Source organism: Nematolebias whitei, chromosome 6, assembly GCF_014905685.2.
Source record: "Nematolebias whitei isolate Nwh7 chromosome 6, NemWhi1, whole genome shotgun sequence".
NCBI classification, from domain to species: Eukaryota; Metazoa; Chordata; class Actinopteri; order Cyprinodontiformes; family Rivulidae; genus Nematolebias; species Nematolebias whitei.
In genome coordinates, this window is record NC_056503.1 from 4,781,145 (window position 1) to 4,795,485 (window position 14,341).

Consider the following 14,341-nt stretch of genomic DNA (forward strand, 5'->3'; position numbering starts at 1 on the left):
CCTCCAGCCCTAATGTGGTGAGGCGATGGCGCTAACCATTGACGTACTGTGCTTAACACGTCTGAATATAATTATTTATTGGTGAGTTCCCAGGAGTTTTTCACTCATAAAGTTGGTTTATTCTGTCACAAACTAGACTTTCAGTTTTTGGTTGCTTACATTATAATGGATCTATCTTAAATATACTAATGTACTACCACTACCATAATCATCATTGCACACTGTATTCATTGGTCAACTGGTCATCATTTACTTCATGCAGAACTCATGCAGACCCTGTGTACACAATTTTGTTCCATCACATGTACCACATGTGATGAAAATGACAATAAAGAAACCTTGACCTTGACCTGGACTCTCACATTGGTACATTTTACTCTTTAAATCACTTCTTGGTCTGTTGCCTTCATATAGCTCCTCCTATACTGTATGTCTCTTCATCTGTGCTGCTACAGCGTGCACTCTTAAGACATCATTACATACATTCTTCCCTCAGTGAGGGCCAAATTTGGTAAAAGGACCTTCTCCTGCTCCGCTCCTGTTTCCTGGAACATCTTGCAAAAAGATCTGAAGCTCTCGACCTTTGACCTCTCTAAGGGATTTTAAACAACTGCTAATTTCATGGCAAACCCAACGCAGACATGTTCCTGTTTTTAGTGTTTTATACTGCTTTATAATGTAGAAGGTTTTTTTTTTTCCGGTTTATATAATTTCCTTTATTTACTTGGCATTTTATATGCTTTATATGATTGTCTATCGTTGTCTGTACCTCATCAGTGTTCTTTGTTTAAAACAGGTCTCTCTTGAAAATGAGTCCTCTTGACTCAATAAGACTAACCTGTAGAAATAAAGGTTGAATGAATACTCATATAAGGTGTTTATTGATAATAAACCCTGTGGTAAAATTTTATTAAAATGTACATTATTATTACTTGTTTAAATTGATTTCATTATCAGCAAAGACCTTTTGGCTCTTTCTTTGCACATAGCACAAACCTTTTTGTCCAAAGTGTTACTAACCTGTTTCCACCCAGTTCTTTTTATCTTATTTCACTCAGTATTTAGTGAAATGTGTGGTTATTGTGAATGGTACTTTCAAGTTAAAAGTCATTCAGATTGCCCCAGAACCAAAGTCCCATGTGAGATTTGGTGTCCACTGATGCACATTGCAGTCTGTATGCTTCTACAGCAGTTGTCCCTGCATGCCTGTGTCTGAGTTAATGGCTAATTAATGCTTTGATGCTTTGGTAGAGCTGAGTCTCAGGAGAGCATTGGAGAAACACCTAGTAACTTTGACTGTCAGCGGTCTGAACTCTCTTATCCATGGTTTTTTTTTTTCCATCCTTCTTTTCTCTCTTTTTACATCTTTCTTTCTTCTCCATTCTTTACACATTTGTGCTTCAGCTCATGCAACTTGCCTTTGTTCGTATGTGTGTTACCACCTGCTAATATGACATCATTAATCCCAGTTTACTATAATTCTCCCCTTTTCATTCCTTTGGCCTCGTGGTCACAAAGTTGATTGTCACTGTTTTGCTTACCCCCCCCCCCCCCCCCCATACCCTGATTATAAGAAAACGTGTTTTGTCTCTAGTGGAGCCTCGTAGCAGCTAGTCATAAAACACACAATAATCAATGATGAAGATACAGTCCTGTTTGCACAGTGCAGTAGTTATCTCTCTGTTCTGTGTAATCAGCTCTTGCAGCCTTAAGCAGATAAAGAAAAAAACACTTGAAGACAATGATGGAACACACACAAAAAATGTTTAATTGAGTACTAAATATATGCACACTCCAACAAACTGAAGCACATGCGTACTAGATGGTAGCAACCTGGAGCGTCCAGTTTTTGAACCTCAAGTACCGGTAGTTCATTTTGCAGTTAACCATTCAACTGATCATAGTTGTCCTTAATCACACTCTGAAATACCTGGCTAAATGACAGATTTCTCTTACAGGTTTAGCTAATTTTATCATGATGAAAAATAGTGTGAATGTGTCAGCTTTGCATTAAAAGTAGAGTGCAGTTATTACGAATAATTGACTTTAGCTAATGTGTATTTTGTTTACTCGTCTGGATTATGTGATATCATTCAGTTTCAGTCAATCAAACGTAATTTGTGCTGCACTTTAAAAACAAATAACATGCAATTACAAGCAATTAACAAAACAGGAAAGGAGAAATACAATTAGAGACTAATGTTCACTGACAAAATGTTAGTCACATAAGTCTGATGAAAAGGTAAGTACAAAGATTAAAAACAAAGTGAAAATAAACAAAAACCCATCAGAGGTTACAGTTTAGATAAAACAACTGTGGTTGTGGGCTGCTCAGATGTGCAGCTGAATTTCAACAATGCATATTAGACTTTTTTTAAGGGCGGCACGGTGCCTCAGTTGATAGAGCTGTTGCCACTCAGCAAGAAGGTTGCCAGTTTAAATCCCGACCCTGGACCTTTCTGGGTGGAGTTTGCATGTTCTCCCCGTGCATGTGTGGGTTTTCTCCAGGTATTCCAGTTTCCTCCCACAGATAAAAAACATGCATGTTAGACTTACTGGTAACTCTAAATTCTTCCCAGGTGAGAGAGAGAGAGAGTGAATGGTTGTTTGTCTCTGTGATGGACTGGAGACCTGACATGAGCTCCAGTGACCCCCACGACACAAAAAGGAAGAAGCGGGTAAAGATAATGGATGGATGGATGCATGGGTGGATGCATGGATGGATGAATGGATGGATGCATGGATGGATGAATGGATGGATGCATGGATGGATTTAAAAAAAAAAAGGATTACATCAGTAAGGTTTTAACGTCCCACTTCACAAGTTATTAAGCCACTAAAATGACTGTTTATTAACATAATGCATTTTAAGTTCTGTTTACCACGAATAAATAGGTATAATTCACAATATAGTACAGAAACACCCTTTAATTTTTTTGGGGTGGTGGTGTGTGTGTGTGGGGGCAGGTGGGGACATCTATAGTATTGCTATTCTGCCCCACCTACATCTCTGTCCACTAAATCATTGTGTAAAGACTTTGTTGTGAATGTTTAAACTAGAGAGTGATTCTCCAGAAGATGAAGAGCTCATGATATTTGGCTGTGTTCTTGTGAAACGGTAGAATGATAATGTATTTGCTTTCAACAATAATGATACTAATAGAAATAATTAGTATTGGTTGGACAGCGTTAGCTGTACCATAATGCTAATGTTAGCAAAGCTTTTTCCGACTCATAAGAAGAAAGGGGTGTGTCTTATTCATTCATTCATTCAACCTTTATTTAGACTGGTAAATCCCATTGAGCCTCGAGGACTCATTTACAAGAGAGACCTGATTTCAACAAAGATGATGACAACAATGGACAACAGCTACAACAATAAACAGTTATAAAAAGTCATACTCCAGTTTTTTTTTTTTTAACAAATAGGATGGCTAAAAAAGTAACTAAAAACAGCTAGATTCTAAGGCGAATGTAGAAAACTAAAAACAGGAACCTTATACCTGAGTGAGCCACATGAGCGGCATGGATTGTTTATTTAAAATAATCTAGCATGACCCCCACTGAGCCTTTAGTCCCCCTCGACAATCACTGGGTATGTTTACATGGACATAAGTAACCGGATCAAATGGCCGGTTGGAATAAAAGTGTGTCATGTAAACACTCCGTTCGGGTTATTTTTTGTGTATTCGGCGCGATCCGTTATAATTTCTGATCAGAACGAAACGGGTGGTTTACGCCGATCCGAAACCCGATGGGTGCGCATGTAAACGCTTGATCTGTTCATCTTTATCTGATGGTGAAAAACTGACCTGACTGCGCATGTGCGACTTTGCCATTTCCGCCTGGCTAACGCTAATAATATTAGCATGTCAGGGAAGTAAAACTGGTCGGTGAGCGACAACATTTCTACTAGAAACTTTGAAAGAGCTCAGAATGATTTCTATTACCTGTAGCTCAGTCAGGGAGTGCAGTAACGTCTCCACCATCATTAAAACCTGCCGCGGGTCCATTTTGGTGCTCAGGTTTGTTTACGTTCACCCGGAAGTAGAACTTCTTCTTCTGTGGTTTTTTTTAAGGAGAGTTTACCACTCTGCGCATGTCAGTACTGCTGTTCAGAACAAAGCCCGCTGCAGGTAAACGCTCATCATGAACAGATTGTGCCCATGTAAACAACACATTTGAATTATTCAAACAGAACACATTTCAATCCGGTCAAAGAATTCTGCGCATGTAAACATAGCTACTGAGTGGGCCATGCCACATGGAAATGTCCCAGTGCTCTCGATGGCCAGTCTGCCCCGGGATCGGCTTAGCATCATCACCATAACATCAGTCTGTCTGCTCTCTTTCGCTGTGCTCTTTTAGAGCGTGTAGAGTTTACAACATTGTTAAGAACATTGCAAGAGTGTGGGAAGGGTTTAGAAGCCTTAATATATATATAAATACTAAAATAAATATAACGTTCCTACTTCACGGATCTTCACCTGTCGCGGGGGTGTCTGGAACGTAACCCCCGTGATACGTGAGGGACTAATGTAGCTCAAACAATGTAACACACCAATAAATATCTCTTCAGATTTATTTGTATGTTCAAAAGTACAAAAAAAAAAAAATCAATAAAAAGACTGTTTGAAAAAGTCTCTTCAGCTTCAAGGAACTCTTGTGAGGCCTCTGGTCTTAGTTTTTGGTTGGTCAACTGGTTTGTTTCAAATCTGATACTTCATCAGTAACACTGAATAGAATCTTTATTAGCTTAGGAAAATTCCTTGTTAAAATGTGAGGAACTTTTAGTTTTACAATCACCTCAGTCATGTCTAACAAAGTTAAATCAGGTCCTCTGGACCTATTAAAAAATAAAATAAAAAATACTGAAACGTTTTGTTTTTTTTAATCCAAAAGACTTAGTCAGTCAGAGCTGCACTAACAGGGGACAAGTGGACACGGATGTGTTCACGGTGTGAACATCAGGCACTGCACATTTTGCTCATATTCAGTCCAGCAGCTCAGAGAAGCTTTAGCTTTTTTCCTGACACACAAGAGCACAATGAAATTAACATTAGAAACACAATAATCTGCTAAATTTGCTGTTTTCCATCAGTCACTTCCCCCATGTTTATTTTTTTTCCAGAAAGCTACAAAACAGCATTTGTACAAGCAATTTTTCCTTTCTTTATTAAGAAAACAAATCTAAAATATTTGCCAACGAACACTGAAAATTTGAACTCTCAGGCGAAACAATGACTGAAATAAAAACTAACTTGTCTGATTGACACGGATACACACCAGCCTCTACAACGGTAACGGCAATAATCTACTCAATGTGTTCTTGTTTTTCTTCTAGTCCAATTTCTCTTAACTTAATGTGTGTTTGTAGGTGTGAAAGATCTAGTTTTATTGTTGACAGTAGATATGCAGTTTATTTTAGTGTCGACAGTTTTGAAATCTGTCCATCCGTCCACCCGTCTGTCCATCCATCTGTCTAATCTATCTATCTAATCTAGCTATCCTTATCTAATCTTATCTAATCTAATCTACTTGAAAGCCTAACCAAGGACTATGTTTGCTAGAAATATATTCATAAAGCAATAGTTTTACCATGCAACATGTTCTGTCCTTGCTTTTAATAAAGCAAGTAAATTAAACCGTAATCATAATTTGCTATATTTAATTCATGTCATACTGGAATACTATTTAGTTTTTAGTTGTTAAAAGTTTTCTTGCTTTCCTTTTCTGCCTTTTCAACTGTGGTAACTCACAGTAGAATATACGTAGTCGTGTTCACACATTTTGGTGTCAAAGAACTGGGCAGAGACTTGTCACATGGTCATTACTTCTTCCCTCTATTAGACTTTGGCACTGCACCTTTGTCCCTGAGGGTGAGTCTCGTGCATCTCTTTGCTGTCATTATTTTTACATGTACAGCTCTCCCTCCAAATTAGACCCAGAAAATTAAAAAATACATATATGTCAACTTGCCTGTGCTGTCACTTAGCTGCCACTGCTAACATACTATGTAGCCGAGCAGCAGCTTGGATATTATCATAATTAAGTGAACTTTAGCCTCAATCCGCTGCTTTCAGTGGAGCCCGTGTTTCTTTCAAAGTCCCCTATACATAAAAAAGCAATTTTAACAGCATCCTGCTTATGAGTCATTGGTAAAGTCTGTGCTTAGTGTAACTTCTTAACCCAAGGTTCAAGGTTCTTTGTCATTCGCATCACATGTGTTACATAAGATGGAATGAAATAGTGTACTCAAGGTCCCAGTTACACCCAAAAATAGCAAAAATACAAGGTATTAAAAAAAACAGTATATACGGTTCTAATATATACACCAAGACATACGCTAAACGATACGCTCAAAATAATCCAAGATATACACTAAACACTAATAATGTAAAATAATATGGTATATTAAACAGCAGCCCAAACATGAGTCTGTGGTGGGTATGAATAAATACAGCAGCATGGATAATCTGCAGCACAGATAATTCACATATCACCAATTAAAGTAACCAGCCATCTAACCTAGCTAGATCTAGCTAGATAACCAGCTACTTCTCCTTCAAGCCAAACATCTACAAATCATATCTCACCTTCAAGGCAATCCTCAGTAAACCACATCTTTTCATTTTCATTGTTTTCGGTTAGCCCTGAGATGGACTTGCAACCTTTCCAGGTGTCCCCCACCTCTCGCACAGTGATGGCTGGTCATGGGCTCCAGTGACCCCCGTGACCCAAGAAGAAAGAAGCGGGTAAAAGATGATGGATGGATGGATGGATGCTTTCGGTTAGCAAGGTTATTAAATTGTTAAAAGGTCTAGATTATAAAACATCTGCAGGTCCTGATGACCTTCCACCTTATTTCTAAAGGCAGGCTACTCATATCATTGCAGAACCGGTGTCTCACATCTTCAAACTGTCCATAAGCCAAAACTCTGTTACAGACGCTTGGAAAACAGCCTTTGTTCTACCTTTACTGAAGGGAGGACACCCCACCACACTGAACTATTGATCAATCTATATACTCTGTATTTTAGCTTAGGTCCTAGAAAAACTGATAAACTCTAAAATCAAAAAGTATTTGGACTCATTAAACATCTAACCTCCCCATCAATCTGGTTTCAGGAAACAACACAACGACTGCTTCGCTGAAGGTTTTTAATGATGTTGAAGCTTTGGATACTAAGGACTATTGTGCTGCACTTTATTTAGATCTGTCTAAAGCTTTTGACACTGTGGATCATGACATCTTATGTCATGAACTCTCAGAAATTTGCTTCTCAGAACACACCATTGGTTGGTTCTCTAACTATCTCTCAGATCGGAGGCAATGTGTTCAACATAATGGTACTTCTTCCAGTTATTTAAAGGTTAACAATGGTGTACCACAAGGCTCAGTTTTAGGACCCACCCTCTTCACAATTAATTCAACCTTTATTTATACAGGTTAATCCCATAGGTAATGTAGGTTACATCATCCCTGATGCATCCTTACATTTTTATGCTTATGATACAGTTGTTTATTGTCCAATTAAAACAGTTACTTAGTTTTTCCAGCTTTTACAATCTGCTTTTGACATCATCCAATCAGATTTGTTCCATCTCAAACTTGTGCAAAAAGCCGAAAAAAACTAAAGGTATGCTGTTTTCAAACAGGAAGTTGGGTCCCAGTAGTCCTTCCCTCGATTTTATCTTCAAATGATGTTCCTATTGAGTTTGTTGATTCTTACAAATACTTGGATATATTGGTCAATTTGCATCTGTCTTTTAAGCTCCACATCGAAAATTTGGTAAAGAAACTGAAAGTTAAAGTGGGTTTCTTTTTCAGAAATAGATCCTGTCTAACTTTAAATGCTAGGAAATGCCTTGTAACTGTGACTTTCCTTCCCTCCATTGACTTTGGTGACATTATTTACATGAATGCCCCTACAAGCACCTTGCAGATGTTGGACGCTGTCTATCACGGTGCGCTAAGATTCATAACTGACTGTAACTACCGTACCCATCATTGCACCAGTATTCAATTGTTAACTGGTAATCATTAACTTCACACAGACTCTCTCACTGGTACATTTTCATCTTTAAATCACTCCTTGGTCTATTGCCTTCATACATCTCCTCCTACATGTCATTGCGTGAGTGCAGCTATAGCGTGCGCTTTCAGGACATTATTACCTGAAATGTTCCCTCAGTGTGGACTGAACTAGGCAAAAGGGCCTTCTCCTACTCTGCTCCTGTTTCCTAGAATGCCTTGCAAAATGATCTGAAGCTCTCGACCTCGACTCTCTTAATTGGCTTCCAACAATTGCTAAGTTCATGGCAAAAACCAATGCAGACATGTTCCTCCATCCATCTATCCATCCATCCATCCTCTTCCGCTTATCTGGGGTCGGGTCGCGGGGGTAGCAGCTTAAGTAGGGAGGCCCAGACTTCCCTCTCCCCAGCCACTTGGGCCAGCTCTTCGGGGGGAATCCCGAGGCGTTCCCAGGCCAGCCGAGAAACATAGTCCCTCCAGCTTGTCCTGGGTCTTCCTCTGGGTCTCCTCCCGGTGGGACGTGTCTGGAACACCTCACCAGGGAGGCGTCCAGGAGGTAAATGGTAAATGGACTGTACTTATATAGCGCCTTTCTATCTTATTTCAAGATACTCAAAGCGCTTTACACTACAATCTGTGTCCTCATTTACCCATTCATACAGCACTCTACTAGATCTCTACAAAGCTAATTGAACAAATCGTTCTAAAGAGACTAATCAGAGCTTTAGATCACATTCATACACTGATGGGATACACATCAGAGGCTATGAGGGGTTCAGTGTCTTGCCCAGGGACACTTCAACATGTGACTGCTGGTGGATTCGAACTCCCAACTCTCGCATTGGAAGACGACTGCTCTAACCACTCAGCCACAGCTGCCCGCAGTAGGCATCCTAACCAGATGCCCAAGGCACCTCAACTGGCTCCTCTTGACGTGGAGAAGCAGCGGCTCTACTCTGAGTCTCTCCCGGATGACCGAGCTTCTCACCCTATCTCTAAGGGAGAGCCCAGACACCCTGTGGAGAAAATTCATTCCGGCTGCTTGTATCCAAGATATTGTTCTTTCGATCACAACCCAAAGCTCATGACCATAGATGAGGGTAGGAATGTAGATCGACCTGTAAATTGAGAGCTTTGCATTTTGACTCAGCTCTCTCTTCAACACGACAGACCCGTACAGTGTTCACTTCACAGCAGACGCTGCACCTATCCGCCTATCGATCTCTTGCTCCACTTTTCCCTCATTCGTGAACAAGACCCCAAGATACTTAAACTCCTCCACTTGGGGCAGGACCTTCTCCCTGACCCGGAGAGGGCACTCTACCCTTTTCCGGCTCAAGACCATGGCCTCGGATTTGGAGGAACTGATCTTCATCCTGGCTGCGTCACATTCGGCTGCGAATCACTCCAGCGAAAGCTGTAGATCACAACCTAATGAAGCCAATAGGACCACATCATCTGCAAAAAGCAGAGACGCGATCCTAACGTCACCAAAACAGGTCCCCTCATTACCTTGGCTGCGCCTAGAAATTCTGTCCATAAAAGTTATGAACAGAATCGGTGACAAAGGGCAACCTTGGCGGAGTCCAACTCTCACCGGGAATGAGCCCGACTTACTGCTGGCAATGAGGACCAAGCTCTTACACCTGTCATACAGGGACCTAACAGCCCATATCAAAGGGCCTGGTACCCCATACTCCCATGGTACCCTCCACAGGGTTCCCCGAGGGACGCGGTCGAACGCCTGTGATCGAATCCACAAAGCACATGTAGACTGGTTGGGTAAACTCCCACGCACCCTCCAGGACCCTACTCAGGGTGTAGAGATGGTCCAGTGTTCCAAGACCAGGACGAAAACTGTGCTGCTCCTCCCGAATCCAAGGGTTGAACCCCCGAATAGACCTTACCAGGGAGGCTTAAGAATGTTATCCTCCTGTAGTTGGAACACACTCTATGGTCCCCCGTTTTGAATATGGGGACCACCACCCCGGTCTGCCAATCAAGTGGAAGTCCCCCCGATGTCCACGCAATATTGCAGAGTCGTGTAAGTCAACACAACCCTACAACAGCCAGAGCCTTAAGGAACTCCGGGCAAATCTCATCCACCCCTGGGTCCCAGCTGGGATTTGATCTGGCGAACCTTCTTACTGAGAGGTAACAGCTCTACCAACTGTGCCACCATGCCACTCTCAAAGTGGAACTAGATTATTATTAATATTACTAATGAAAAATATCATAACACTAAATAAAATTGGTTTGACATGTTGTAACTAGTTTGTGATTTAGTTTGAAACCACAAACATTTTTAAGTTTTACACTATTTCATTTAAAGAAAGAATCACACACATTAACAGTGACCAGTTAAAACGGACATTCAAACTTTCATTCAGTATTTGTATAAATATTATTTCCAGATCTGTTTGTCATTGATGGGTCTAAACACCCAGGTTGTGATTCATCCACCACTTAGGGATGGGGCCGATTCGATCCGGTATTGGTATTGGCCTCTGATACCAGCATACTTCACGTATCGGATTTTTCCGATCCAACCTGCATAGATTTCCAATTCATGATGCATGTCTGTGTCTGCTGGAACGTCTCATGTGATTCCCTGCCATTTTTTTTTCATTCAACCTTTATTTAGACAGGTAAATCCCATTGAGCCTCGAGGACTCATTTACAAGAGAGACCTGATTTCAACAAAGAATGATGACAACAATGGACAACAGCGACAACAATAAACAGTTATAAAAAGTCATACACATTTTTTGCCAGCTGCTCTGCACATTGGCTTCAAACTATGGAATGGTTTTCCTGAACAGAAATGTGTCTCATGAACCCAGAGTAATAAGACCCGCCTCACATTAAGGAAATCCTGCATTTCATAGTTTGCAATCAGCTAAAACGTGCAGAAGCACTGTGGCTAACGGCTAACCAACTTTTCATCTAAACATGTTCGCTGTGTGTAAGTATTTTACACTAGAAACACCACAAAACAAGACAGCAACGTGCAATGTCTGCAGAGCCATAGCACCACAGTAAACTGTGGTAAAGTTATTTTTACGTTGGACATTCAAGTTCCGTGGCTTCAGCGAGGTGCTACTCTTGCTCAACCCGAAGAAGGCAGTCTGATTTTGGTCAGCTGTGCCCAATCTGCCCCGTTCAGTCTGCCCCTCCTCTGAGATGGGCAGACTTAACTCTCACTGGTGCATTTTCATCTTTAAATCGTTGTTGCCTTCTTACATTTCCTCCTACATGTCACTGCGTGAGTGTGACATGTAGGAGAGCGTGTGCTCTCAGGACATTATTACATGCAGTGTTCACTCTTTGCAGACTGAACTAGGCCAAATGGTCTTCTCCTACTCCGCTCCTGTTTCCTGGAATATCTTATAAAAAGAAATGAAGCTCTCAACCTTGACTTCTCTAAGTGGCTTCAAACATCTGTTAAGTTCCTGGAAAAAAACAATGCAAATATGTTCTTGTTTTTAGTTTTTTACACCGCCTTACAACCTAGCTGTTTTTGTTACGTTTTCTTTTAAATACCATTTTCACTTATTTTCAATTTGTATGCATCCTTTATGACTGTCTGTTGTTGCCATTGTTGCCTACTGTTGTCATCACTCTTTGTTAAAACCAGGTCTCTCTTGTAAATGAGTCCCCAAGGCTCAATGGGATTAAGCTGTATAAATAAAGATTGAATGAAAAACTACGGGTTGAATAGTGCACCCCCCAAAAAAACCTAACTGATTCTACACAAGGCTATAATTGGGATTTCCAGACTCCAAATCTGCTGACAACCAAAGCTCTCAATTTCTAAATTTCTCAAGCTAATTTTCAAGGCCTATAGCAGAGGCAACCAGTAGCGTGGATCTCAGTAGCTACTGACTTTTTTCCATTTATGTTGAAAAATACTGTGATTGTTGCATCATTTGTCTGAAGTGTAGGGTTAAAAATGTCATTAAGCAAATTCAAAAAACGTTCAATACAAAAACAACTGGACTTTATTTGTAACAGAAGACATTTCGCTCCTCATCCGAGGAGCTTTCTCAATTCAAATTGAATTCATCATGTCCTGGATGACTGAGAATCTTCACCAGCATATGTCATTAAGCAAAAGTTTTTCTTTTTTATTTCTAAATTTTTGAGTCTCTCTTAATTCTTCCTTCGTTTGTCTGTCCAGTTGGTGTTGTTTTCAGGAAAGCTCAACACCATTGCCAGCATTGTGACCATCTTCTTTCTGCTGGTGTATGCTGCAGTGGACCTTGCTTGCCTTGCCCTGGAATGGGCCTCTGCACCTAATTTCAGGTATGCTTAGTAGATTCACACACCCTGCCTTTGTCTTTTTCAACTCTGCTGTTGTCTATAAATTTGTGGGTGTTGTTTTTTTTCCTAGGTGGACACTGCTATGAGGCAGTATAGTAATTAAAAGACATAAAACTGGCCAATGCTTAGAGCCTTATATTGGACAGGGACTGACAATAAACTGTGACCGTGTTTGTTGTTGTGTGGTTATACAGCCTGAACTGGATGTCGAAGTAACGACGCATGGCGATGCTTAGCGATTAAAATTTACGGTGTTGCTATGAGTTTGGTGTACATGTTTGTATTCCCAGGAAAACGTGCAGTTATTCTGATTTATAAAACTTCTCTGAAACTATTCTCACACCACTTAGTATAAAAACAGTGGATGTTTAAGTGGCTGAATGATATTGTGACACAGCCACAGTTTGAAATCTGACTCTCTCTGCACTTTCTTATGAGTCTTTTCACATTTCTGTGTGACCTGAATACGATGTGCAAAAAAATCTTCAAAGTTCAATACTTTTTTATTCACTTGCAGCATTTAAACAGCTTCAGTTTTATTTGTTATGGGGAAAACCGTTAAAACATCACATATTGCTTTATTGCCATGACAGATTACATCCACTGCTGCTTTAAATGTTGGATATTCTTCTACAGTGATAGTTAGAAATGAGTCACGAGGCATGAAAGAGCACTTGCTGCTTTCTAAATCAAAGGCACATCAGTTGAGTGTGACTAAATATAACACAGCAGTAAACATTGTAAACATAGAGTGTTTGGATGCCATAGAAAGTAACTCTCAGTTCAACAAGGGCTTCTTGCAATAAAGATTTCTCTGCATAAAAGGATTTGTTCACTTGTTCTCTGAAGGTTTAGTTGGGTAATGTGAGTGGTTTCAGCTGATAGCTGTGTACTAAACAGGCATGGGCCAGTAAGAGATTTTGATAGGATGGTAATCTTGAACAGAATACCATGATGTCATAGTTGTTTAATACTGAAAGATTAAAAACACAACTTGTTTTCTGTTATTTAAAAAGAACAAATGTAAATATTATTACTACTGCTACCTAAATTATTTCACATATTGTTTAAATTTGTTTTATTCTAGTTATAGAGTTCTAAGTAGAGCCCAACCGATATATCGGTAGGGCTGCTATTTTACGCTGATATAGGTGTTTGGGTACCTAACGGTATCTATGATAATTGTCCCATTATGCACCGATATAAACACTTCTAATTTTCACCCCTAAAATGTTGGAACCAGCTGTAATTGTGCAATGTATCCAGCAGAGGGCGCATGAAGGCTACGTTCAAGTCATGGCCCTTCACTTAAGTTTCACTTTCACATTCAGCATAGATGAAGCAGAGAGCAATAATATGTAGCGTATTTTCCTGAACAGAGCTTGGTAAGTTTATTTTAACTGATCTGTAAACTAAATCAACAATAATAAATTCTGTTCAATCCTCCAGCCCGCTTGTCATTAGCTTTGTGTCTCTCAAGTTAGCAAGTTAATGTTTAGATAACCTAGCATAGGCTATTGCCTTGTAAAACTTTAGCCAGAACAATAAATCTAACGTAGCAGTATATATCAGTGTTAGTAACATTATCTTTGTTATCCTAAATTAAATGCATTATTTGTCTGAAATCTTTACTTCTTTGTAACGAAAAAAAAATGCCCCTGCGGGCAATACTATTTAGACCTTCACCATACGTGCCTGTTTAAACAATGACCAGGGAAAAGTGTTTCTTTGTTTAATTTATATTTGTGTAACACACTTGATAACTTTATAGTGAATGGTGGAGGATAGAAAAAGTGAACGCACGTTAGGAAGACTGTTTTCCAACCAGTGCACCACTTGTAAACCTACTGTGGGTCTACGTATAGCGTGGATCAGATTAGCTTAGCTTCATGACTGCTAACAGCTGTGTAAAATAAACAAGCCCCACTCCACTCGCTGTTTTTTAGATTTTTGGGGGTGGAAAAAGCAACAAAAAAAAAA

At 40.0% G+C, this 14,341-nt stretch overlaps 1 protein-coding gene across 1 annotated transcript in view; it reads left to right on the forward strand.

Annotated features, from left to right (window-relative positions):
• zgc:153039 (uncharacterized protein LOC767698 homolog) overlaps positions 1-14,341 on the forward strand; it is a 127,077-nt gene that overhangs the window by 80,460 nt on the left and 32,276 nt on the right. The window contains exon 8 of the mRNA XM_037678440.1: positions 12,219-12,343. Within this exon, the coding sequence (XP_037534368.1) occupies positions 12,219-12,343 (125 nt within the window). The remainder of the gene's footprint in view (positions 1-12,218; positions 12,344-14,341) is intronic.